We start from the raw sequence: 25,773 nt of genomic DNA, 5'->3' as shown, positions 1-25,773 counted from the left end.
AGAGAGATGTTGGCTAGGAGTATGCTGCAATGCAGGCGTTTGGAGGAGCGGGTCAACAGTCCGGTGCCACCTGTGCCGGCTCCATGCACCAGGCCGCCAGTGCGCCTCCCCAGTCCGGTACGTCCTGTGACAGCTCCCCGCACCCTCTCTGAAGTGCGTGTCATCAGTCCGGTGCAACCTGTGCCGATGCCCAGTCCAGGCACGGTGTCCAGTCCTGCTCCCTGGTAGGAGCCTTCCTCTGCGCCGGTGCCCAGTCCAGGCACGGCGTCCAGTCCCGCCTCCATGGCAGGTGTCTTCCTCTGCGCTGGTGCCCAGTCCAGGCACGGTGTCCAGTCCCGCTCCAAGGCCGGAGCCTTCCTCTGCGCCGGTGTCCAGTCCCGCTCCAAGGCCGGAGCCTTCCTCTGCGCCGGTGTCCAGTCCCGCTCCAAGGCCGTAGCCTTCCTCTGCGCCGGTGTCCAGTCCAGACACGGCGTCCAGTCCCGCTCCAAGGCCGGAGCCTTCCTCTGCGCCGGTGCCCAGTCCAGGCATGGCGTCCAACCCAGCTCCATGGCCGGAGCCCTCCTCTGTGCCGGTGCCCAGTCCGGGCGCTGCGTCCAGCCCAACTCCATGGCCGGATCCGTGGTCTGGGCGGGGCCTACGACCTGCACCGGAGCCGCCACCGACACTAGTCACCCCCCTACCCTCCCTATTTGGTTTCAGGTTTTGTGGCCAGAGTCCGCACCTTTGGGGGGATGGGTACTGTCACACCCTGACCATAGAGAGCCCTTGGTTCTCTATGGTGTTTAGGTCAGAGCGTGACTAGGGGGGTGTTCTAGTCATTTTATTTCTATGTTGGTGAGTTGTATGGTTCCCAATTGGAGGCAGCTGGTAATCGTTGCCTCTAATTGGGGATCATATTTAGGAAGCCCTTTCTCCCACCTGCTTTGTGGGATATTGTTTCAGTTAGTGCCTATGTGCGCGCTGTACTTCATGTTTGTTGGATGTTTTGTTGTTTTTGTTTCACTGTGAATTAAAATTATGTGGAACTCAACTCACGCTGCACCTTGGTCCGCTCTGTACGACGATCGTGACAATATGGCTATAGGTGGGGATTGAATTACATAGATAATTTTACTGAGAGACTAACGAGCGAGTTAAATTCCATTCAGAGAACAACGTGGTAAAATAACTGTTCCCTTTTTCGAGTGTGAGCAAGTACTACTGTCCAAAACTTTTATTAACTTACTTCAACCATCCTCCAACTTATATCCTTTTATTATCATTCATTTCCTTCATTTTGGACTTCACATTTGAACCTATCCAGAAGACAGAAAAGACAGTAATAGTGGAGAAGACAAGGAGTCTAAAGACAGAGAATTAGACTTTCAAAACAACCACAATCCCCTCAGGCCAGTATTCAATATTTCACCAAGGAATCAGACTGCTGGGTTTTCTCTTCCTCTTTTCTTGTTCTCCTCATCTCATCCACTCTCTCCCTGTCATTTTGTTGAACCATGTCCCCACACAGTCTCTCTCTTAATTTCAATTCCATTTCAATTTAAGGGGCTTCATTGGGATGGGAAATATATGTTTAAATTGCCAAAGCAAGTGAAATAGATAATACACAAAAGTGAAATAAAAGCCCAAAAAATGTACAATAAACATTACACTCACAAAAGTTTCAAAAGAATAAAGGCATTTCAAATGTCATATTATGTACAGTTAAAGTCGGAGGTTTACATACACCTTAGCCAAATACATTTAAACTCAGTTTTTCACAATTCCTGACATTTAATCCTAGTAAAAATGCCCTGTTTTAGGTCAGTTAGGATCCCCACTTTATTTTAAGAATGTGAAATGTCAGAACAATAGTGGAGAGAAAGACTTATTTCAGCTATTATTTCTTTCGTCGCATTACCAGTGGGTCAAAAGTTTACATACACTCAATTAGTATTTTGTGGCATTGCATTTAAATTGTTTAACTTGGGTCAAACATTTCGGGTAACCTTCCACAAGCTTCCCACAATAAGTTGGGTGAATTTTGGCCCATTCCTCCTGACAGAGCTGGTGTAACTGAGTCAGGTTTATAGACCTCCTTGCTCACACACACATTTTTAGTTCTCCCCACAAATGTTCTATAGGATTGAGGTCAGGGCTTTGTGATGGCCACTCCAAAACCTTGACTTTGTTGTCCTTACGTCATTTTGCCACAACTTTGGAAGTATGCTTGGGGTCATTGTCTATTTGGAAGACGCATTTGTGACCAAGCTTTACCTTCCTGACTGATGTCTTGAGATGTTGCTTCAATATATCCACATCATTTTCTTTCCTCACGATGCCATCTATTTTGTGAAGAGCACCAGTCCCTCCTGCAGCAAAGCATCCCCACAACATGATGCTGCCACTACCGTGCTTCACGGTTGGAATGGTGTTCTTCGGCTTGCAAGCCTCCCCCATTTTCCTCCAAACATAACGATGGTCATTATGCCCAAACAGTTAAAAAAAATTCATCACACCAGAGGACATTTCTCAAAAAAGTACGATCTTTGTCCCCATGTGCAGTTGCAAACCGTAGTCTTTTTTTATGGCAGTTTTGGAGCAGTGGCTTCTTCCTTGCTGAGTGGCCTTTCAGGTTATGTCGATATAAGACTCGTTTTACTGTTGATATAGATACTTTTGTACCTGTTTCCTCCAGCATCTTCACAAGGTCCTTTGCTGTTGTTCTGGGATTGATTTGCACTTTTTGCACCAAAGTACTTTCATCTCTAGGAGACAGAACGTGTCTCCTTCCTGAGCAGTATGACGGCTGCGTGGTCCCATGGTGTTTATACTTGCTTACTATTGTTTATACAGATGAACGTGGTACCTTCTGACATTTGGAAACTGCTCCCAAGGATGAACCAAACTTGTGGAGGTCTACCATTTTTTTTCTGAGGTCTTAGCTGATTTCTTTTGATTTTCCCATGATGTCAAGCAAAGAGACACTGAGTTTGAAGGTAGGTCTTGAAATACATCCACAGGTACACCTCCAATTGACTCAGATTATGTCAATTAGCCTATCAGTAGCTTCTAAAACCATGACATCATTTTCTGGAATTTTCCAAGCTGTTTAAAGGCACAGTCAACTTAGTGTATGTAAACTTCTGACCCACTGCAATTGTGATACAGTGAATTATAAGTGAAATAATCTGTCTGTAAACAATTGCTGGAAAAAAAACAAGATATTTGTGGAATGGTTGAAAAACAAGTTTTAATGACCTAAGTGTATGTAAACTTCCAATTTCAACTGTATATCTACAGTGTTGTAATGATGTTAAAATAGTTAATGTACAAAAGGGAAAATAAAGAAATGTAAATATAGGTTGTATTTACAATGGGGTTTGTTCTTCACCAGTTGCCCTTTTCTTGTGGCAACAGGTCACACATCTTGTTGATGTGATTGCACACTGTGGTATATCACCCAGTAGATATGGCAGTTTCAAAATTGGGTTTCTCTCGATATGGGAGATTATCAAAATGGGATTTGTTTTAGAATTCTTTATGGGTCTGTATAATCTGAGGGACATTTATGTCTCTAATATGGTGATAAATAAAGCAGGAGGTTAAAATTGAGGCTCAGTTTCCTTCTCTTAAGAATCAGGTCTGCCTTTCTCAATAGCAAGGCAATGCTCACTGAGTCTGTACTACACATAGTCAAAGATGTCCTTAATTTTGGGTCAGTCACAGTGGTCAGGTATTCTGCCACTGTGTACTCTCTGTTTAGGGCCAAATAGCATTCTAGTTTGCTCTGTTTTTTTTGTAATTTCTTTCCAATTTCCAATGTGTCAAGTAATTATCTTTTATATATCTCATGATTTGGTTGGGTCTAACTGTGTTGCTGTCCTGGGGCTCTGTGGGGTCTGTTCATGTTTGTGAAAACAGATCCCCAGGACCAGCTTGCTTAGGATTCTCTTCTCCGGGTTCATTTTTCTGTAGGTGACGGTTTTGTTATGGAAGGTTTGGGAACGCTTCCTTTTAAGTGATTAGTAGAATTTAAGGTCTCTTTTCTGGATTTTGATAATTAGTGGGTGTTGGCCTAATTCTGCTCTGCTTGCATTATTTGGTGTTTTACGTTGTACAGAGAGGATATTTTTGCAGAATTCTGCATGCAGAGTCTCAAATTGGTGATTGTCCCATTTAGTGAATTCTTGGCTGGTGAGTGGACCCCAGACCTTACTTCCATAAAGGGCAATGGGTTCTATAACTGATTCAATTATTTTTTGCCAGATCCTAATTGGTATGTAAAATTTTATGTTCCTTTTGATGGAATAGAAGGCCCTTCTTGCCTTGTCTCTCAGATCGTTCACAGCTTTGTGGAGGTTACCTGTGGCGCTGATGTTTAGGCCGAGCCTGTATAGTTTTTTGTGTGCTCTAGGGCAACGGTGTCTAGATGGAATTTGTATTCATGGTCCTGGCAACTGGACCTTTTTTGGAACACCATTATTTTTGTCTTACTGAGATTTACTGTCAGGGCCCAGGTCTGGCAGTATATGTGCAGAAGATCTAGGTGCTGCTGTAGGCCCTCCTTGGTTGTGGACAGAAGCACCTGATCATCAGCAAACAGTAGACATTTGACTGTTCTAGTGCCCTCGCCAATTCGTTGATATATATGTTGAAGCCAGTTGTAGCTCCATCTTGGGTGCAATGATCAAATTTCCGCACTGACTGACTGTGTGGAGGCTCATTGATTTAAAGTTACATTAGCCAAAAAAATAATTAATATTTTTCTTTCACATTTATTTAACCAGGTAGGCCAGTTGAAACAAGTTCTCATTTACAACTGCGACATGGCCAAGATAAAGCAAAGCAGTGCGACACAAACAACAACACAGAGTTACACATGGAATAAACAAACGTACTGTCAATAACACAATAGAAAGATCGATATACAGTGTGCAAATGAGGTAAGATTAGGGAGGTAAGGCAATAAATAGGCCGTAGTGGCGAAGTAATTACAATTTAGCAATTAAATAGTGGGTTGATAGATTTCCAGAAGATGAATGTGTGTAACGGCTTCAGTAGTCGGGTAGGAGGAATGAGGCGCAGGAAGCAGCGAACACAGGGAGTGGTGTTTTTAATCACACAGGATAAACAAAAGTTCCCAACCATAGGGAATAAAATACAAAATAGACGACCAGGTAAAGCCGACGAACAACACTTCGTCAATGCACACAAATTAATCCCGCACAAACAACAGACGGGCCAGCTGAACTAAATACCCCCTCTAATAGCTAATTGGCCACAGGTGCCCAAAACCAAAAAAAGGGAAAACCAAAAAGGGATCGGTAGTAGCTAATAGGCCGGTGACGACGACCGCCGAGCGCCACCCGAGCAGGAGGGGGCGCCACCGTCGGTGGGAATCGTGACAATGTGCAAGTAGAGACTGGGGTGCAAAGGAGCATAAAATAAAAAATAACAATATGGGGATGAGGTAATTGGGTGGGATATTTACAGATGGTCTGTGTACAGGTGCAATGATCGTAAGCTGCTTGGAGAGCTGATGCTTGAAGTTAGTGAGGGAGATATAAGACTCCAGCTTCAGTGATTTTTGCAATTCGTTCCAGTCATTGGCAGCAGAGAACTGGAAGGAAAGGCGGCCAAAGGGGGAGTTGGATTTGGGGGTGACCAGTGAAATATACCTGCTGGAGCGCGTGCTATGGGCAGGTGCTGCTATGGTCGGTAGGATCGGTAGGATAGTCCGTTTTACGAGGGTATGTTTGGCAGCATGAGTGAAGGATGATTTGTTAAGAAATAATAAGCCGATTCTAGATTTAATTTTGGATTGGAGATGCTTAATGTGAGTCTGGATGGAGAGTTTATATTCTAACCAGACACCTAGGTATTTGTAGTTGTCCACATATTCTAAGTCAGAACCGTCCAGAGTAGTCATGCTAGACAGGCGGGCGGGTGCGGGCAGCGATCGGTTGAGAATGCATTTAGTTTTACTTGCATTTAAAAGCAGTTGGAAGCCACGGAAGGAGTGTTGTATGGCATTGAAACTCGTCTGGAGGTTTGTAACAGTGTCCAAAGAAGGGCAAGAAGTATACAGAATGTTGTTGTCTATGTAGAGGTGAATCAGAGAATCACCAGCAGCAAGAGCGACATCATTGATATAGACAGAGAAAAGAGTCGGCCTGAGAATTGAACCCTGTGGCACCCCCATAGAGACTGCCAGAGGTCCAGAAAACAGGCCCTCCAATTTGACACACTGAACTCTATCTGAGAAATAGTTGGTGAACCAGGTGAGGCAGTCATTTGAGAAACCCTGGCTGTTGAGTTGGCCGATAAGAATGCGATGATTGACAGAGTCGAAAGCCTTGGCCAGGTCGATGAAGACGGCTGCACAGTATTGTCTTTTATTGATGGAGGTTATGATATCGTTTAGGACCTTGAGCGTGGCTGAGGTGCACCCATGATCTGCTCGGAAACCAGATTGCATAGCGGAGAAGGTACGGTGGGATTCGAAGTGGTCGGTGATCTGTTTGTTAACTTTGCTTGATTGCATATATCCTGCTGTTATGTTCAGGACCTTGCCACAAGGGCGGGGGGCATGATTGTGGACTACAGGAAAAGGAGGACCGAGCACGCCCCCATTCTCATCGACGGGGCTGTAGTGGCGCAGGTTGAGAGCTTCAAGTTCCTTGGTGTCCACATCAACAACAAACTAGAATGGTCCAAACACACCAAGACAGTCGTGAAGAGGGCACGACAAAGCCTATTACCCCTCAGGAATCTAAAAAGTTTTGGCATGGGTCCTGAGATCCTCAAAAGGTTCTACAGCTGCAACATTGAGAGCATCCTGACTGGTTGCATCACTGCCTGGTACGGCAATTGCTCGGCCGCAAGGCACTACATTTGCTCGGCCGCAAGGCACTACAGAGGGTAGCCCTGCCTGCCATCCAGGACCTCTACACCAGGCAGTGTCAGAGGAAGGCCCTAAAAAACTGTCAAAGACCCCAGCCACCCCAGTCATAGACTGTTCTCTCTACTACCGCATGGCAAGTGGTACCAGAGTGCCAGGTCTAGGACCAAAAGGCTTCTCAACAGTTTTTAACCCCAAGCCATAAGACTCCTGAACAGGTAATCAAATTGCTACCCGGACTATTTGCATTGTGTGCCCCGCCCCCCCCCCCCCCCATCTCCCCCCAACCCCTTTTTTTACGCTGCTGCTGCTACTCTCTGTTTATCATATATGCATAGTCACTTTAACTATACATTCATGTACATACTACCTCAATTGGGCTGACCAACCAGTGCTCCCGCACATTGGCTAACCGGGCTATCTGCATTGTGTCCCGCCACCCACCACCCGCCAACCCCTCTTTACGCTACTGCTACTCTCTGTTCATCATATATGCAAAGTTACTTTAATCATATCTACATGTACATACTACCTCAATCAGCCTGACTAACCGGTGTCTGTATATAGCCTCGCTACTGAATATAGCCTGTCATTTGACTGTTGTTTTATTTCTTTACTTACCTATTGTTTACCTAATACCTTTTTTGCACAATTGGTTAGAGCCTATAAGTAAGCATTTCACTGTAAGGTCTACACCTGTTGTATTCGGCGCACGTGACAAATACACTGATTTGATTTGGGGTGGGCAGAAGGGGCATAGGCAATGGTCTCTCTCTCTCTTTATCTCTCTTTCTGTTTTTCTCTCTCCCACTCTCTCACCCACTCTCTCACTCCCTACCTCCTTCTTTCTCTCTGTTTCTCACTCTCTAACTCTAACTCCATCTCTCGCTAACTCTCCCTACCTCCTCTCTCTCTCTCTTTCTCTTGCTTGCTCCCTCTCTCTCTGTCTCTCTCTTGCTCCCTCTCTCTTTTTCTTGCCCTCTCTCTCTGTTTCTCTTGCTCTCTCTGTCTGTCTCTCTCTCTCTTTCGCTCCCTCTCTCTCTCTTTCTGACTGACTCAGACTAGATGATAATGTACAGACATATAGTCGTAATAAGCGGGGGGGGGGGGGGGGGGGGTAGGAGACAATGAGACGATGATACACAGTAAAAGTTTTCTGTGTTGGTTTGTCTCTTCAGTAGTGGGGTTGACATTAACCAGCCCCTATCCCTGGACTCTGTCCCCGGCCTCAGGGCACCCCTGATGGAGCCAGGGTAGGGGCATGCTGAGACAGAGAGGGGTCAGAGGGGCCTGGTGGGGGGCCTGGTCGAGGCCTGGAGAGGGGCAGTGACGGGGCTAATGGTCTGTAGATCCACATAGCTGGAGGCTGTTCTGTGGTCAAAACAGATCCTATGTTGATAGCTGTCTCCCCTAGCTGTGTGTGTGTGTGTGTGTGTGTGTGTGTGTGTGTGTGTGTGTGTGTGTGTGTGTGTGTGTGTGTGTGTGTGTGTGTGTGTGTGTGTGTGTGTGTGTGTGTGTGTGTGTGTGTGTGCATTCCATTGTCCTGCTGTCTGTTGCGAGTGAGAAAGCAGCGGGCTGTGTAGATATATCAGGAGGTATATGGAAAACTATACAGGGTTCATTTTATTTTCTAATTAATGTCTATTTTTAGAAGCATGTGATGAAGGGTACAGAGTTCACAGTAGAAGGTGAAATAATTTTCAACAGCAAGACTGGGCCTCTCTGTTCAACAGTTTGTTATCTAACCTTTTCTTCCCCTGCAGGATTTTCAAAAAGCCCACCACCCCTGGGAATTACGGCTTCCAAACTCCTCCACGCCACTGCATACCGATCCTACTCCTTTTATCCCTGTCTCAGCACCTCATCAGTCCCACCATGACCCGACCCAACTCCCGACAGGTCCCTAATGGCCCCCACCCACCACACACCCACCCCACCTCCTCACACTCTGCCTCACCCCCTCTCCCCTGACAGAAGACAGAGCGCTATCTCGCCGTCACGCCAGAAGAGCCGGGGCCTTCAAAAAACATCTCCCAGTGGAGGGGAGCACAATGAGATTGTGAACAACACCTTGAGAGAGAGAGAGAGAGAGAGAGACAGAGAGAGGGAAGCAGAGACAGAGAAAGAGAAAAAGAGGGAGAAAGACCACCACCCTCCTCTTTTCTCCTTGTCCGTCACCTCCTGCCATGCTGTCTCCTGCCGCAAAATACGGCACTTCTAAGAGGAGAAATGGAGTGACGACACCTATGACAGACTAAAAGGTTTTAGATAAGGGAGAGGAAGTAGAGATAGAAGAAGAAAGGCCCTGAACATGTGTTTTGTTCTGTGGGGATATCTGTTGGGATCAGGCTGTTACTACCTTCAATAGCTGGTGATGAGAGAACGAAAACGTTGAAGGTAAACGTGTATCAGAGTAACTGTTCTTACAAGTTAAAGTTATTACATCTTCGTAAATGCTGATCCATAGTTTTGTTGTATTTCTACTAATTCAAAAACAGTTGGTTGTGTTTGCTCTTGGTAGACTAAAGCGGGGTAACTCTGACCAAAAAAATTAACACTTTAAACCCCAGTGAATACCTCTAATCAACCTTCAGTTAACGTGGAGGCCACTGTTCACAGTCATCATTTCTTTTATTTCTCCAGCATTGATGAACGGGGGTTTGAGAGCTAGCTATTGTGTTGAGTCCTTTGGTCCGTGTGTGAAAACTGGAGCACTCCAACATAAAAGTTAACACTCTCTAATCCTCTCTGACTTTGTGGAATAAATTACTTTGAAACTCACTATTGGTTAATAAGGCATGCCCCGGGAATATAAAAGCATGTCAGTTTCTCTCTCCTCTCTCTCTATTTATCTCTCTCTCTCTTGCTCCACTCTCTCTCTCTCTCTCTGTCTGTCTCCCTGCCTCTTTCTCACTGTCGCTCTGCCATTCCCCCTTGCACTCTCTTTCTTGCGCTTTCTCTCTCTTTTTTCTCTCTGTTTCTCTCTCTTGCTCACTCTTTCCCTTTCTAAGTCTTCTGTCTTGTTTTGGGAATTGTAAGTAATTTATTTTTGTTCTTAAATTATCTTTCATTATACTCTAATGGTTTTCTCATTTGAAAACTCGTGTGCATAACCACACGTGGATAATAAAACTTTTGGAATATGAAAGAGATGAACATGAGTGAGCAAGGTCAAATATAATGGGTTCCAATTAGGAAGAAAGGAGATATGATTATACCGCATTTGTTCTCTTCAAAGTTTCCTTCTAAATCTAAACAGAGCAGATAGTTCTGCCCTCATTAAGCTGAAATAAAGGCTTGTCAAAAGTCCGATTGAAACTCATTTCATTTATATTTGTTCTTCTAAATGTAGATTTCCAATTGTGACTTAAAATGAAAATGAATATGAATCCAATAAATATTGTCTCACTATTTTGTGCATGTTATGTTTTTGATGTGGAGTACGAGCCAAAGATTAATATAAATTTGAATACCTCGTTTATCAGGTTTGAACACCTCTGGTGAAAAACATCAATGAATATTCAAATATGTGAGATTAGAACGGATTACACGTAATTATGTCTCTCGTTTAGACTGTGCTATTGGTTAATCACCATCTGTAGGGACTTTTCCACCTTGTTTATGTCTCGTTTCTGCCAATTCAGAAAGATTAAACACGCACCATATGATTTAAGACATCCATTCCCTCTTTAGTACTTATCCTGTGTGAAATGAATAGATTATAAAAGAATGTCAACTTTTGAGATGAGGTTTAAGAGAGGAAACACAACAGACCGACAGATGACTGAAAGCAGCGTGTGGCCACAGCCTGTTAGTTAAAATGCACTACAAACATCTAGGAACAACAATGGCTCAGCCGCAAACAATGTTCCCTCAACAACAACAAAACATCACTGAGACAATTTCAGGTCTGCTGAGCGCAAACTTGAATGTTGTGAAAATTCTATTGCAACTTCCGGCACGCATTTACTGTGAACACTGAGGCTGTGCCCGCTTTATTTTACAGTTTTAGACAGTGGTCAACTAGGCTATTGTGGCTATTTGATCATAATGTAGGCCTACCAGAGTGGCCTACCATCAAAAACAATGGAGAAAATGGATCACATAACATTTTACCATGGAAATAGCTGTTCTCTCATTCAGCCTACAGTAGCAGCCAATGTGTGGTGTTCAATGTAATGTAGGCCGACATTCTGAGACTTGACATGAACCTGTTAATCCACTTGTCCTTCAGACAAGGAAAATGTTGTGTTGTTTGATGCAAGAAACCCCTTTACAAAATAAAATGTACCATTATTCCCATTATTCCAGAAAATCAGACAAATTATGCTACCCTCTGCCTATTGGCTACTTAGCTTATTCAAGCCTGTCTCAAAATACAACACTGTCCCTTTAAGACAAAAAAAAAGCTCTTTACCTGACTCACTTTTCAAAGATGTCTAGAAATGCAGACATTTTGTGCTCTTGTTGGAAGCAATCACTCCTGCATTGCTGACTACAAATTATCTATAACTGGACTAATCAAAATTTCCACAGTAAAGGGCAACGTTGATAGTGTTAATTAACTAAGGGGGGGAAATCTAGAAAGTTGAGTGAAGTTCAATCTCGTGCTTCTCTTCGTGCGCTGTGAAGTGGTAGGCCACACAGGCACACAGAACAGGACTGCCGAGTGCTGAAGAGCATAACGTGTAAAAATCGCCTGTCCTCGGTTGCAACACTCACTATCCACTTCCAAACTGCCGCTGGAAGGAATGTCAGCACAATGACTGTTTGTCGGGAGTTTAATGAAATGGGTTTCCGTGGTCGAGCAGCCGCACACAAGCCTAAGATCACCATGCGCAACGCCAAACGTCGGCTTGTGTGGTGTAAAACTCGCCGCCATTGGACTCCGGAGCAGTGGAAACGCGTTCCCTGAAGTGATGAATGATGCTTCACCATCTGGCAGTCAGACTGGGTTTGACGGATGCCAGAAGAACGCTACTTGCTTCAATGCATAGTGCCAACTAAGGCCCCTTAGTTCCAGTGAAGGGAAATCTTAACGCTACAGCATACAATGACAATCTAGATTATTAGCGCTTCCAACTTTGTGGCAACAGTTTGGGGAAGGCCTTTTCCTGTTTCAGCATGTCAATGCCCCCTTGCACAAAGCGAGGTCCATACAGAAATGGTTTGTCGAGATCGGTGTGGAAGAACTTGACTGGCCTGCACAGAGCCCTGACCTCAAACCCATCGAACACCTTTGGGATGAATTGGAACGTCGACTGCAAGCCAGGCCTTATCGCCCAACATCAGTGCCCAACCTCACAAATCCTCCTGTGGCTGAATGGAAGCAATTCCCCGCAGCAATGTTCCAACATCTAGTGGAAAGCCTTCCCAGGAGAGTGGAGGCTGTTATAGCACCTAAGGGGTAACACATATTTTCTATGATTTCTCTGTAGCAGTTGTCAAAGCGTTGAACTCCACTGAAATCCAATGAACATTGTGTCCAACTGAAAAGTGTGATTTTCCAGAACTGCAGCCTGTACTCTGGGGCGGCAGGTAGCCTAGTGGTTAGAGCGTTGGACAAGGTAAAAATCTGTCGTTCCGCCCCTGAACAAGGCAGTTAACCCACTGTTCCTAGGCCGTCATTGAAAATAAGACTTTGTTCTTAACTTAATTGCCTAGTTAAATAAAGGTCAAATAAAACATTTAAATAATAAAAGTGCATCTGGAGTTTCATCCTTCCTCCATTCAGACTCTGTGAAAATTATAACATGTCCTCACCGTGCATCAGTCACTAGAACGAACACATCACCAGCGGGGTGCATGTAAAATCAAGAGAAATAGAGAATGTGAAAACAACTTTAACGTTTCCTATAAAACAGGTGACACTTTACAGAGTAAAATATGAATTGAAGTTATCTAACGACACTGACACACAATGAATGTACATCGGGACTACTGTAGATGTTATCATATCCGCCATTTCCTCTGCTGTGATTGGACGTTGTGCATGTATTTCTATACCCAAGTCATAGAAAATCAACCACATGAGACAGACCGTACATTTCTCATTTTTCGGTTTATTGTTGGCATTATGGTGTGTTTGTGTGTAAGACTGTGTGTATGTGTGTATATTAGATTTTACACTGCATGTGTACAACACCTTTCATTATTTGGCCACTTTTTGTTTTGTTCTTTTTAATTGACCCTTTTTTGGTTACAATAACACAGAATTACCATGGAATTCAATCTAAATTATTACCACTTTTTTATTTATAGACATGAATTTCAACTTTCAATATCCAAAGGTGAAAAATTAAATAATCAAACTGGATGAAAACTTGGTTTCACATGAAAGATAAGGCTATTCTGTTTTCATGGTAAGAACGCCACCAACCTGTAAGATCCTCCCAAGCCTTCTACAGCACTTTAAGCAGCGTATGGACCTCTGTCTACACACAATAAAAAACCGACCGAATAGATAGCATACCTTCAGAAAAAGTATATATTGATAGATTTATATAGATTTATATTCATTTTGAAGCTTTTTAATAGAGTACAGTTAACACTTCTCACACATTATATAAACTACTGAACAGCTTAGAATTCAAAGGCAAAGCCCGTCACTGTCCAGACTCACTATGTTGTGAAAAAAGCAAAAGCAGAACTAAAAAAAAAATCACAATCTTTCCTTATAAAGTTGAAGTACTGTAGATCTGAGGAGAAGACACCTGACCACACAAACTGAATAGAAAAACAGTCAAGTCTAAAACAGTGGTATTGCATTTAAAATGCACAAAGATCTCCTGTACAACTGGCTTCTGCTGTGAGTATAAACATCTAAAGGGCTCAGTGACGTCGTTGTTCCGTTTCCTGTTTTTTTTGTTTGTTCTTTTTTCTGTTTTTTTTCTCTTCTTCTTAAAAGATGTACATTAGTGCTGTAAACAGGCACACGCAGATCAGAGAGGAGAGATCCTCGTCCTCCTCCATCTCCTCCCTCGTCCTCCTCCTCCTCCTCCCTCGTCCTCCTCTGTCCTTGTTCTCCTCCTCCCTCGTTCCACTCCTCCTCCTCCCTCGTTCTCCTCCCCCTCTATTAGTTCTGTTTTCAACTCTGTCTCAGTCCTGCTGAGAGCGGTGGGGTCCTCGTGTAGAGCCGTCTGTCTGTCCGTCTCTTAACCGTGTCCCTCTGTCCGTCCCCACCACTTCCAACCCCTCCAGAGTCCCATAGATAGTAATATCCAAGGCCGGCAGTGTTCCAATAGAATTCCGGAGGGAATGTTGTCCACAGAGTTCCGTGTTCCGTAGGAGGAATGTCAGTCAGACGTGGTACAGCTAAGGAAATGGAACTTGATGCTCTATTTAGTTTTTGTCGTTTTGACTGATTGTGCAAAGTCATGCAGTCTCTGGTATGTCCACGCGAAAGGAGCTAGCAAACCCTTTTCCTCGCTGCAAGCAGAGAACACATGCTGATTAGGGGTCAAGTTTGTCTGCTGAGAGAGAATGGATTACAGACAGTGCATCTACAGCTACCTTCATTTATTTACTCAGTGTTGTAAGACAGTCAAGGAAACAAGGTTAGGAAGATTAGGAAGCCCTTTCATTCGTTCTCTTGTAGAATCATTTCAATCCGCTCAGTGAAATCACTCATGGATAATGCGTGGGAATATGGGTCTGCGTCTCTGAATATATTGCACGCCCAATTTATTTAGGATAGCAACAATGAGTCTTAACTCAAAATGGGCCACGGCCGGACATAGGAACAAATGGAGCTACCCCGCCCCCCGCACCCCTTTCCCCCTCCCCATGACAGCTCAACAATCCCCCAGCTAGCAGCGGCTCTATGTCATCTCTGTTTGATTAGGGTAATGACCGACCCGGTATCCGCCACAGGGCCCCGCCTGGGCCGCCGTCTCTGGCTACAAGGGGCTCTGTGTGTCCGGATTACTTTATCAGATTAGAGAAAGACACAGCCTCTTAGTATCATGAGACAATCCCCCCTATTCCCACCTGTTATCCCCTTACCAGACCCCCTATTCCCACCCGTTATCCCCTTACCAGACCCCCTAACAGACATCCCCTAAACAAGGAATGCCTTGTGGTGATTAACTCCACGACCATGTTTAGTCGACGAGACAGAGAGGAGGAGGAGGGGGTTTAGACAGAGAGGAAGGTACCATCTTTATCTTTACGGAGTCTCTACCTCATCTGTATTCATCAGAGGTAGTGCTTTGATACAAATATAAATGCTGGTATGACTGTCAAATGTTTTGCCTTTTGCCGCATGCCGCGGCTGTGTAAAGCGGTGGTAGGTGAGAGAGCGACTCCAGCAGTTTGAACATTTTGAGTGTGTTGTGTCGGGAGATAAAAGAAACGGGGAACACTTAAGGCGGCGCTTGACAAAATTATAATTAAGCATTATCACCAAATTGCAGTGATGAGTATGCTTCTCTTTCTGCCCTTTCAAAAGGGAGTTTCGAGACAGAAATTCCTTATGGAAATATGCCTCTTCTTCCATCTGCTTTCCTCAATTATCTAAAACGGTTTTAATCCTAGGAGCTAGAGCAATACCATCAGATGAATACGAACGAGAGGGTAATCTCTTAGCCTCTATTCTTTTAAACAGATTAAAAACACTCCTTTTTTTTCCATTCCCTTTCTGAGCGAGGGAAGCAGCTTGTACGCGAACACATCCATCTCGCCCTTAATGAGACAGAGCTATACATCATGTCAACGTCTCAGCGATGTCAAAGCTCTCTTATGGATTCCAAACTGTACTCTAATTGATCATGGCACATTACATTCAAAAGGCACATAGATGGGGCTGCTGGTGGTGGAAGGAGGGAGTGAATTGATATAGAAGACTGTGACGGAGGATAAGATCGTCACAGATAGAGAGAGTGATAATGAAGATGTGTGAAAGGAAGAGAGTTAGTTCAAGTCTGACAAGGGGGGGTGAATTAGACGGGTCAGCGGACATGAAAGAATTTCATGGCACTTCGAGCCAATGGGGGAACAAGGTAATTGGATTATTTTTTTTTTGTATTGTTCAAGTCAATCGTCAGATCAGGGTCGGTTGGTTGAGAGAGTAGAGCGGGTTAGCTACAGAGCTGCCGTGCAAATCGGATACTCACTCACATAGGCAGGTTTGTAAGGCGCTCGCGTGCTAGACAGAAGCGCCTCAAACTCTCTCCTCTCTAGCGTGGCTTGGTTGGCGTGGGTGGCATGGTGGTGGCTGAGGTGGAGGTGGTTTTTGTGGTGGTTTTGGTAGTGGTTTTGGTAGAGGTGGCTGAGGGGCGTCTCTTTGCCAAAGGTAGAGAATGACTTATCGCCCGTTTGCTCTTGGCTTTCAAATACCTCAGTGTCGGGCACGGAGTCCATGCCTGGCACGTGCAGGTTGCTGCGGTAGTCTGCCGCCTGGCGCCCGTCGGAGGGCACGAAGGAGGGCATCCAGCAGCGGTCGGAGTGGCCCAGAGCCTTGCACTCCTCTGTGCAGTTAGAGAAGAGATCAGCGCCTGGGAAGTGAGGGAGGAGAGAAGAAGAGGGGGGAAGGAGGGAGAGAGGAGAGCTAGTGGTCATAAAAGCACACTTCGTTCATGTTCAAACAAGGTAAAAAAGAAGCAGGAGAAACAAGCGCACACGCACACACACAAACACGAGCTGCTGTGTGTGTGTGCGCGCATGCAGACTCAGATCTCTTATTCCTCGTCACATGGTTCTCTCTTTCACCATATGAGATCAAAGCCAGCCCCCATCTAATGAAACAGCAGTGTACGTGGTGAGAGATAAACTCTCAGCCTCGCTGCACAGCAAAAACACCCTAGGAAGCCCAGCATGCACAGGGAAAGGTCAGAAGGTCTTTCTACCCGCGTCTTTCCACCGATACACTAGAGAGATTCAAGCAAAAACAGCCCTTTGTGAAAACCAACCAAGACTTCTAAAATACACAGTGAAGTTGTACATGCAATACACCATACTACACTCTCAGAGCTTATTGTGACCAAGGTATTGGTTCATGGAAACCGCGGGCTCAAAATCATTGGATTACCTCGGTTATTCACATCCTTTCAAACTGGCCATGCAATTACATCAAATGAATGATTGCAAGATCAACAACTGCTGAGTCCATCAGCATTCTGTCAAAAAGGAAGTTCATTCTGAGGTCATTCCTCATGAATGTGCAAGTGAGCCCGTGAATAACAAATCAAATCAATGTATGATTCAATTCGGATAAATACTAATATTTTGGGATTAAGCAAAACCAGGGTTTTTCCAAACTTAATATGTATCAGTCGTAGTCCATGGTTCAGTCTACGTGTTTAAGTCAAACATACTGTAAGTCCTTTGTTGTGTGTGTCTGAGTAAAACCCAAACTGCTCACCAACAGTATCCTCAGATAATCCTATGACATAGACTGATTAGGCTTCAGACTGCTGTGTTTGTGTGTATGTGTGTGTGGGTGTGTTTCCACGGGTCAGCATAGGGAGAATTTGCTGTTACAAAGCGGATTAATTTCGCTCGGCGTCGCTAACCTCTTGGGGAAAATGCCGAGGCTCCTAACGAGAGAGTTTGTTATTAAATATTAACAAACATCCATAAATACACCATCACGTTGAGTGTCAGCACAGAACGTTAAGTTTGTCCTATGGCATTATGTATCTACTAATAGAGACTCCATACGCAATAGATCAATGAGTGGTTTCGGTAACACTTCATTTGGATAGTCCATCTGTAGATGCTCTACAGACTATCAGTAACATTTCAAATAACTATCTACTAACCCTTATCCTAACCCTAACCCTTATTCTAAACCTAACCCTAATCCTAACCTTAGCCAGAAGTTGCTTATCAACAGATAGTATGACCACCTGTAGAGCATCTACAGATGGACTATCCAGACTCTCCAAATAGTGTGGCTGTGTTTTCTACCATATATTTACCCCTCATTTCAACAAGTGGTACCTGCACTTCTTTAGATATTCACCAAAGCAATGAGACAATAACCTATGACCCTGGATACTGAATATATTTCCATCTCCAACATTCACACGACGAGGCTTTTGAATATGAATCTCTTTTGCATTTTAAATAGGGCCCGTGCCCTGGCATTTAGAGTCTGGAGAAGTGATAAGGCACACACACACACACTCCGAGGGAAACGTCTCCGCTACAAAGCCAGAACAAGACTTTTTGATATTTCTTGACATTTTAGGAAATGAGGTGTATCTTCAGAAGAAAAAACTACGAAAGGAAAAACACCACTGTGTATTGAATTGACCTGTCCTCATAAAGCTGAAGGTTTATTAAAAGATGTGAATGAATATCCACATTAATTCTGGGCCGTGGTACTTTAACGATTTTACCGATCAAACATGAGAAAAGAATTACAGCCCCAGTCGAAGGCTATATAGTACATCAGTCTGACTTTAATATGCACTGAAAGCACTGTGTCAACACGTCTCTCCCTTATTCAGAGAGAGAGAGAGAGAGAGAGAGGGGGGGGTTAAGATTGTTCAAGGGAGAGAGAGACTGTCTGTAAATGCACTGACCCCCTACTTTATTGTGTACGTCTCCATCTTCTGATTCTGCATGGCTCTCGAGCAGGGCAAACAGCAGTCTTGATAATAACCTTCATTTGGTAATTGGTATGCAGAGGTCTGAAAATGAATTACTGATCAGCGAGCTGTTACCACAGCGATAACGTGAACCGCAGGCCTAAGGAGGGATTCGCCACGGCAACTGGGGGAATGGGGAGGGGGAAAGATGGAGAGGGGGATAGTGAGGTGGGAAGGAATGCCAATTCCAAAGTTCCAAAACAGTATGGTGACAATGTATCCATAATAACAGTCTATATAAGATAAGCTATGTCATCTCTGATACCAGAATAGTACTCCACTTAGTCCATCCAATATCAACAAACCTTTATTCAACTGAATGATCACCATTTTCAATGACAATCACAGTGCTATAGTTACCCTATGGTTCACCCTGTCCTCATTAAATTTGGGAATGTTTCACGGAAAATAAAACATGTAATTAAGAAAAACCGTGAGGTTTCGACATGTCAGCAAACTCAATTATCACTTATCAAATAAGCGCAGTGATTTCCAAGTGTTGTGCAAGCAGACGATGCTAAGCCGCGCTATCAATTATCCTAATCAAACAAAGACTAAATGCACAGCAATTAATCTCTTTAAAGACATTAAGCTCTCCGATAATTCCATAACAAAGCAACAGTAGCCTATTGCCATACAAGGATACTCAAAGTCAAAAGCAAAAGACAGCAAAGTCCACTCAATACCACACCATGGAGTCAACACTTAGCATTAGGAGCTTGGTCAAGCCCTACATGAAGTAAAGAAGGGTTCTCTGAATAAGGAAGTATAGCTCCTGTAGTCTCTGTATTGAAGAAGCTAATACTAGCCTGTAGCATCTAATATGGCTAAAACGTATGTAGACGTCAACCACCTAAATAAATACCTTTTGGTTGAACATCAAAGGTGTTCAATCTGAGAAGTGACTTTATAAAGAAGTCCAAGCTAACCAGATACAATTTTAAAAGAAAAGTAGGCTAAATAAAACAGGATGCTTCCTTAAAACGTCTGTGTATATCCACTGGCTTACAATAGTGGCATTAATGGCTCATTTCGCATGATGTGGGTTCACCCTCGGGGCTGACCATGTTGCTATTCAAAAAACCATGGGCATTGACACACACACACACACACACACACACACACACACACACACACACACACACACACACACGCGGCTGGACCAAAGCAATCGCACGGATTAATGAAAAGATAACGGAATTCATAGCTGAGAAGACCAATTGTAAAAACCCGGAATGTGATCCTTTAGGTAGAGCAGATAAAAGCTGACGGGCAATCAGGAATGCGGTCAGTGCGGTGGTAGGGGCCTAGGGCGGGCGTCAGCACCCAGCGCAGTCAATTAATGAATCGTTTGTTTGTCTGCGGCCGCAACCTATTTGGTCCCGTTCCCACACCACACCGCACCGTCCAATGACAAGCCAACCGGTCCTCGTTGTGAATTCCGTCACGTTTCTGCCATGTGGTCCCTAGCAGCGGGCCCACCCTCATTAACGACCTTGCATTTTTACTAACAACAGGCTTAAATTCAGCATAACGTCATTGTCTCAAAACATGAACGAGATTGAGCTACAGCCAGGAGAGCGAATTCACATTCACAGGACGACTAAAATATACGAATAACAGCCCACTGTTATAGTTGTCTAAACCAAAATAGTTAGAAAAACACTATAGGCAATATTTTATAAGTCCTAAGCGCATTTTCAATATTTGAGATGGAGAGAATGAGTATGACACGACTAGTCAGGAACTCCGAAAGCAGCCGATATTCGTGCAGCGCACAGTGAGTGAGTCGCTTACAGTGGTGATAGCAGAGAAACCGCAGCCACCGGAGCTGGATGACGAGAGAGCAACAAGCCGCACAATCAGCCAAGAACTGAAAAGGGGACGGTGGTGGATGAACTTACCCGTAGAGTGACCTCGATTGGTGGCGTCATGGTCACTGTCGCCCTGTTCGCTGTCACCGTGACCACTGTCTTTAGAGCTAACGAGATCCGCTTCTTGGAAAGCCGAACTGGGCACAGAATAGGGGAAGAATAAAGAACATTGAAGACTGAAGTGTATTGAAGATAGTGGTAGGCCTCATTTATTTTCAAACGTATGTAAAAAAAAATAAACAAATAAAAAGTTGGCAAAAAAAATGAAGGAAATGTCAATATCACAGTCTTCATCATCATCATGCATTCATTATCCTGCACTTCATTATCATCATCATTGATGGTGAGTGTATTCACAGGTGGGCAGCGCCAGAAAGACAACCATTCCTAGGTGTTGAGTCTTGTTGGCATGCTTGTGGTTTGTAGAGTCCCTCCCCTCTGGCATTGAATGGCCACAACACTCTCAATCACATCACCCGCAGGCCACCAGGTGTGCGTGCTCGTGCTCCTTACCTGTTCACACGCCGAGGTCTGTCCACCAGGTAACTGAGTTCGGCTCGCTGATGTTTGGTCTGAAAGAGATAGGCGGGACATTCCTGTGTTTGGGACGTGGTGGTATTTGATAATCAAAACAGGATGTTCATGAGAACACAAAATAACAACAATTAAATCTGGTAAAGGGAAAGGGGGATACCTAGTCAATTGTACAACTGAATGCATTCAACTGAAATGCGTCTTCCGCATTTAACCCAACCCCTCTAAATCAAAGAGGAATATATATATATATATTGGCCTATATTTTGAGAGGTGGCGTTTTAGGCCTCCTAACCGAGAGCATAGATAGATATACCTACTGCCAGGGAGAAAATGAAGTGGTGCACCTATTCAGGCTAGCGCAACTATAGACTGATCTTTGTTTCAGTGCGACTCAGCACGATCGTGACTGGTGTGCGTAATGTGTGTGTTCTCACAGGGGACATGGTCATTGCGCAGACAACAGTAACACACACACACACACACACACACACACACACACACACCTTCAAGGCGCCCATATATTAGCCTCATTTATGCTTATCTTATTCCAAATCCAGCCTACTTCAAAACCACTTCTGAGCAAAACATAAACATGCAATCATGACTATTGCAATGATAATCTATCTCCCGCAGGACTGCCGACCGCAACATGTCAGCAACTAGCAATCATGTTCGGTTGAATTGCCGTTCCGGAAATTAATGGCAGGATATGCAGGATTATGTGTCATGGAAAATAACAAACATATTTGTAGAGGACTCTGTTTAAACAATGGGGTGATGCAACATACAGGAAGTTATCGTCAATTTTAGGGATGCTTAATTAATTAAATTCCCTGGCAATGCGTGATGCATCTTATTTTTGATTACATTTTTATCTACATACTAATTGCAGCAGTGAGAATGTTTTGAAACAAGCATGTTTGCGGTTATCTCAACCTATATGCATTAAACTGATAGCAATTACACGCTGTGGGTTTTTGGGGTTCGAAGGTATGAGAGGACTCTTACCTCGCTTGATAAAATGCTGCCGTTTGATATGATGTCAGGCTGCTGGTCAGTGTACCCTGTCACTATGGCCCCGCACGGGTTGTGTTCCGTGTCTGTGCTCCTAGATGGGCTACACGGCTTTAGGAACATGAGGTCGGTTTTGGCAGACTCCGGTGTCAGACATACCTGGTAGCAATAGTTCTGGTTTTGGTGGTGAGAGCCGAAGCTCCCGGACTCTTCCACGGGCACTTGGGCTGTACCGGCCCCGGTGACGTTGGCGCTCTGCACCAGCATGATATCAGACTTGCTGAGCTTTTTCTTGCGGGCTCGCGCATGCCTGCTGCAGCATGTGGCGCACCCAAGGCAACAATCACTGGTGAGGCACGTGTAGATATTTAGCTTTTTGTCCTTCTGGCAGCGCACGGCCAGCACGATCATAGCCAGGAGGAAGATGAAGGAGACAGAGCCCAAGGCGATGATGAGGATGAGGGTAAGGTCCAGAGTGGTCTCCTTGGACTTGGCGGTGCCCCTCTCCCGGTGGTCCTCCACCACGCTGTCCACCAGCACCACGAACACACTGGCGGTGGAGGAGAGGGGTGGCTGGCCGTGGTCCCTCACCTCTATCAACAGGTCATACATCTGGTTCGGGTCCCGCTTGGTTGAGACGCGCCGGGCAGTGCGCAGCTCTCCTGTCCTCCAGTCCATACGGAACATGCCGTTCTCGTTCCCCCGCTGGATGCTGTAGGAGAGCCGTGCGTTCTCGCCGTCATCTGCGTCCATGGCGACGATACGGGTCACCAGGTAGCCAGGCTCGGCGGAGCGGGGCAGCGGCTCTCTCGCAGTGCCATTTTTACCCAGAGGAGCAATGACTGAGGGAGGGTTGTCATTCTGGTCTACGATGATCACTTTGACCGTCGCGTTCGAGGAGAGCTCGGGGCTACCTGCATCTTTCGCCTGAACCATGAAAGTGAAGTCTTTAAGCTGCTCGTAATCGAATGATCTGAGTGCGTAAAGGTAGCCAGTTTCCTCGTTGATTGACACATATGTTTTCACAGACATACCCTGAATATCACAATCCATTATGGAGTAACTAATTAGAGCGTTCTGTCCAACGTCTGGGTCCAAAGCTGTCACAGCGTGGATATAAGCACCTGGCACATTATTTTCAGTCACATAAACATCATATATGGGCTGCGTAAACGTTGGCGCATTGTCATTTTCATCCGACACTTGCACTTTGATTGATTTACTGGTTGCGAGGGAAGGGGTCCCTGTATCCTTGGCAACTACAGTCACTGAATAAGAGTCAGCATTCTCCCTATTTAGAGGTCCGTCTGTTACAATGGTGAAATAGTTCCTAAAGGAGGGTTTGAGTTTGAACGGGACGTCACCGAGGATTTCAACATGAATCTTTCCGTTTTCCTCAGCATCTTTGTCCGTCACGCTCAGCAGGGCTATAACGGTACCTGGGGCTGCCCTCTCGCTCACCGACTCAGTCACGGTGCTAAAGGTGATATCAGGAGCATTATCATTTACGTCTGTCACTTTCACCAGAACTTTACAGTGTGCAGCCACTGCATTGGGTCCAAGATCTTTCGCCTGAACGAATATTTGATATAAGCTGCTCTCCTCAAAATCCACCTCGCCGCACACCTCGATTCGTCCAGTGCGCGCATCTATGGCGAACAGATCCTTGACGCGGCTGGATATGTGGTTGCTGAATGAATACACTATCTCCCCGTTCTGCCCCTCGTCCAAGTCGGTGGCGTTCAGTTGGATAACGAGGGTCCCCACCGGTGCGTTTTCCTGAAGGCTCACCGAATACACCGGCTGGTCAAACACGGGCACGTTGTCGTTAGAATCCAGCACTTTGACCACCAGCAGAGCAGTGCCTGTCCGTGGAGGCTGCCCCCCGTCCACAGCAGTTAGCACGTACCTGTGGGCCGCCTGCTGCTCCCTGTCCAGCGGCTTCTCCAGCACCAGCTCTGCGAATTTGTTCCCGTCGGTCTGCGTCTGCACATCCAGGTAGAAGTAGTTATTGGTGGTGATGTCGTATGTGCGCAGCGCGTTGGAGCCCACGTCCGGATCGAATGCACTCTCAAGAGGGAACCGGGTACCAGGGGTAGCGCTCTCTGAAATCTCCACCGTGATGTCGGTCTCGGGGAAGCTGGGCGGATTGTCATTGATATCCACGACCTCTATCTCCACGCGGAACAGCTCAAGTGGGTTCTCCAGAAACACTTCAAGGTGTAATAGGCAGCTGGCACTCTGCTTGCAGATCTGCTCCCGGTCAATTCTTTCGTTGACGAACAGAATCCCGTTCTCCATGTTCACTTCCAGGTACGGCGTCCGCGAGCTAGGCACCACCTGGAAGCGCCGCGAGGCGATTTTGGTCATGTCCAGTCCAAGGTCCTCGGCAATATTCCCTACGAACGTGCCGTGATCCGCCTCCTCCGGCACAGAGTAGCGTATCTGCGAGACCACTCCATTTGTAATACACAGAAGAAGGAATAGCACAATCATCGCCAAAGAACAAGTGTACTTTGGAAAAAAATCTCTATCCTTTTTTATTTAACGCGTCAATTCCCATTACCATTAGTCCAAGGAAAGTCCCCAAAATGTATAAGGCTTTGGGAGAAAAAAATTTGTATTTTAGTAGTCCCGTCAACCGTGGACCATCTTGTTTGTGATGGTTAATGCAGGTCTGATTACACCCTAAAGCCTGTCTTCACTGCCAAATCAACAAGCTCTGGGCTACTTCAGATGCGTCCGTTTATGGCAGCAGTGCACATTCCAATGATGCGGAGTGCTATTTAAGTGATGAGGAGATTACTCTAAATGCATATATCAATTTTAAAACATCATAATCCGTACCATGCACGTAATCGATGCATTTTGTCATGAGCTTTTTCTAATTATGCCTATTCTCAAACAGCCACTGTTGTCTGACTTTCTCTCTCTCTCTCTCTCTCTCCGTTGATATCTGCTCCCTATAGCGCACACACTGCTGCGGTCTCCTCTCCGACAACTGAATGCTGTTCACTCAACTATTCGCTTTTTCCGCAGCGCACCTACTCTACCAGCCAACGGGATCTTCGGGCACCAGCAGAGCTCACTCCTTATTGGACGTTTGGGACGTCTGTTAACAGTGGACAGCGCTCTCTGTGATGTGACGCTCCCCGCCTAGTTGCTGGATCGAGCTGAATACCTAACGAGGAAGATACATTTGAAAGAGGGGAGGAGGGTTGGGGTTTTATTGTTTTTAACAAAACCACAACACACCATTTCTTGTTTTTTTTTTAGGAATACGGAACACAATAGTTAATTAGATGCTTGTCATTGATTGATGTGTAGACTATTTGTTTGAGGATAATGTATGGACATGCAAGATGAATAGGCCAGATATGAGTCAATCACGTATATTCTGATGAGGCTTGTACGCACCACAGTGTGAGTATTCCTCATGCAGCCAACAACCTCTGCGCCTACTCTTTTTTTAAACTGCGCTCACACGAAACAGGGATACTTGTTTGCAATATTTCTGAGCCTCTATCGACACAAGGTGTAAACCACAGACCTTACGCGTCCCCTAGCGGCCAAGAGAGAAACATCAAACACAGTTCACCGGTTCAAATCTCGCCTAGTATGACATAGGTTACACATATCTTAGTTTCCTTTTTGTGTGTTGTTTCCTTTGTTACGATGTGCTGATAAAGCTGGATGGAAAAGATCCCACATCCGCGGAGCTGTACGTGACGTCAGACAGTACCAAAACGCACATTCACAGGCAAGACATACAAAGAAAGTGATTCATACACAAGACAAATATATTGTAACTTAAGTGGATTCTGGCCTGGAATAGTGCACATGCTTTATCTAAAGTGTAGTGCATTATTAGATG

At 45.0% G+C, this 25,773-nt stretch overlaps 1 protein-coding gene across 4 annotated transcripts; it reads right to left on the bottom strand.

Annotated features, from left to right (window-relative positions):
- Window positions 1–12,922: 12,922 nt before the first annotated feature.
- LOC106611784 (protocadherin-10) lies at window positions 12,923–24,926 on the bottom strand. Of its 4 annotated transcripts, none has more exons than XM_014212365.3 (5): window positions 22,059–24,926; window positions 20,862–20,920; window positions 20,379–20,485; window positions 15,998–16,374; window positions 12,923–14,308 (listed from the first exon to the last, which is right to left on the bottom strand). In XM_014212365.3, exons 1-5 carry the CDS (start codon window positions 24,393–24,395, stop codon window positions 14,255–14,257), a joined length of 2,934 nt encoding a protein of 977 aa, XP_014067840.1. In that variant the 5' UTR covers window positions 24,396–24,926; the 3' UTR covers window positions 12,923–14,254. The 4 variants fall into 4 exon arrangements, with proteins under 4 accessions (XP_014067840.1, XP_014067839.1, XP_014067838.1 ...); XM_014212364.3 differs by having other exon boundaries at window positions 15,994–16,374; window positions 21,894–24,925; XM_014212363.3 differs by having other exon boundaries at window positions 21,894–24,925.
- Between the last annotated feature and the right edge of the window lie 847 nt (window positions 24,927–25,773).

This window comes from Salmo salar, chromosome 09 (assembly GCF_965601325.2).
Source record: "Salmo salar chromosome 09, fSalSal1, whole genome shotgun sequence".
NCBI lineage: Eukaryota > Metazoa > Chordata > Actinopteri > Salmoniformes > Salmonidae > Salmo > Salmo salar.
Note: the sequence above shows the minus strand (reverse complement) of the source record. Positions and strands in the feature narration are given on the sequence as shown.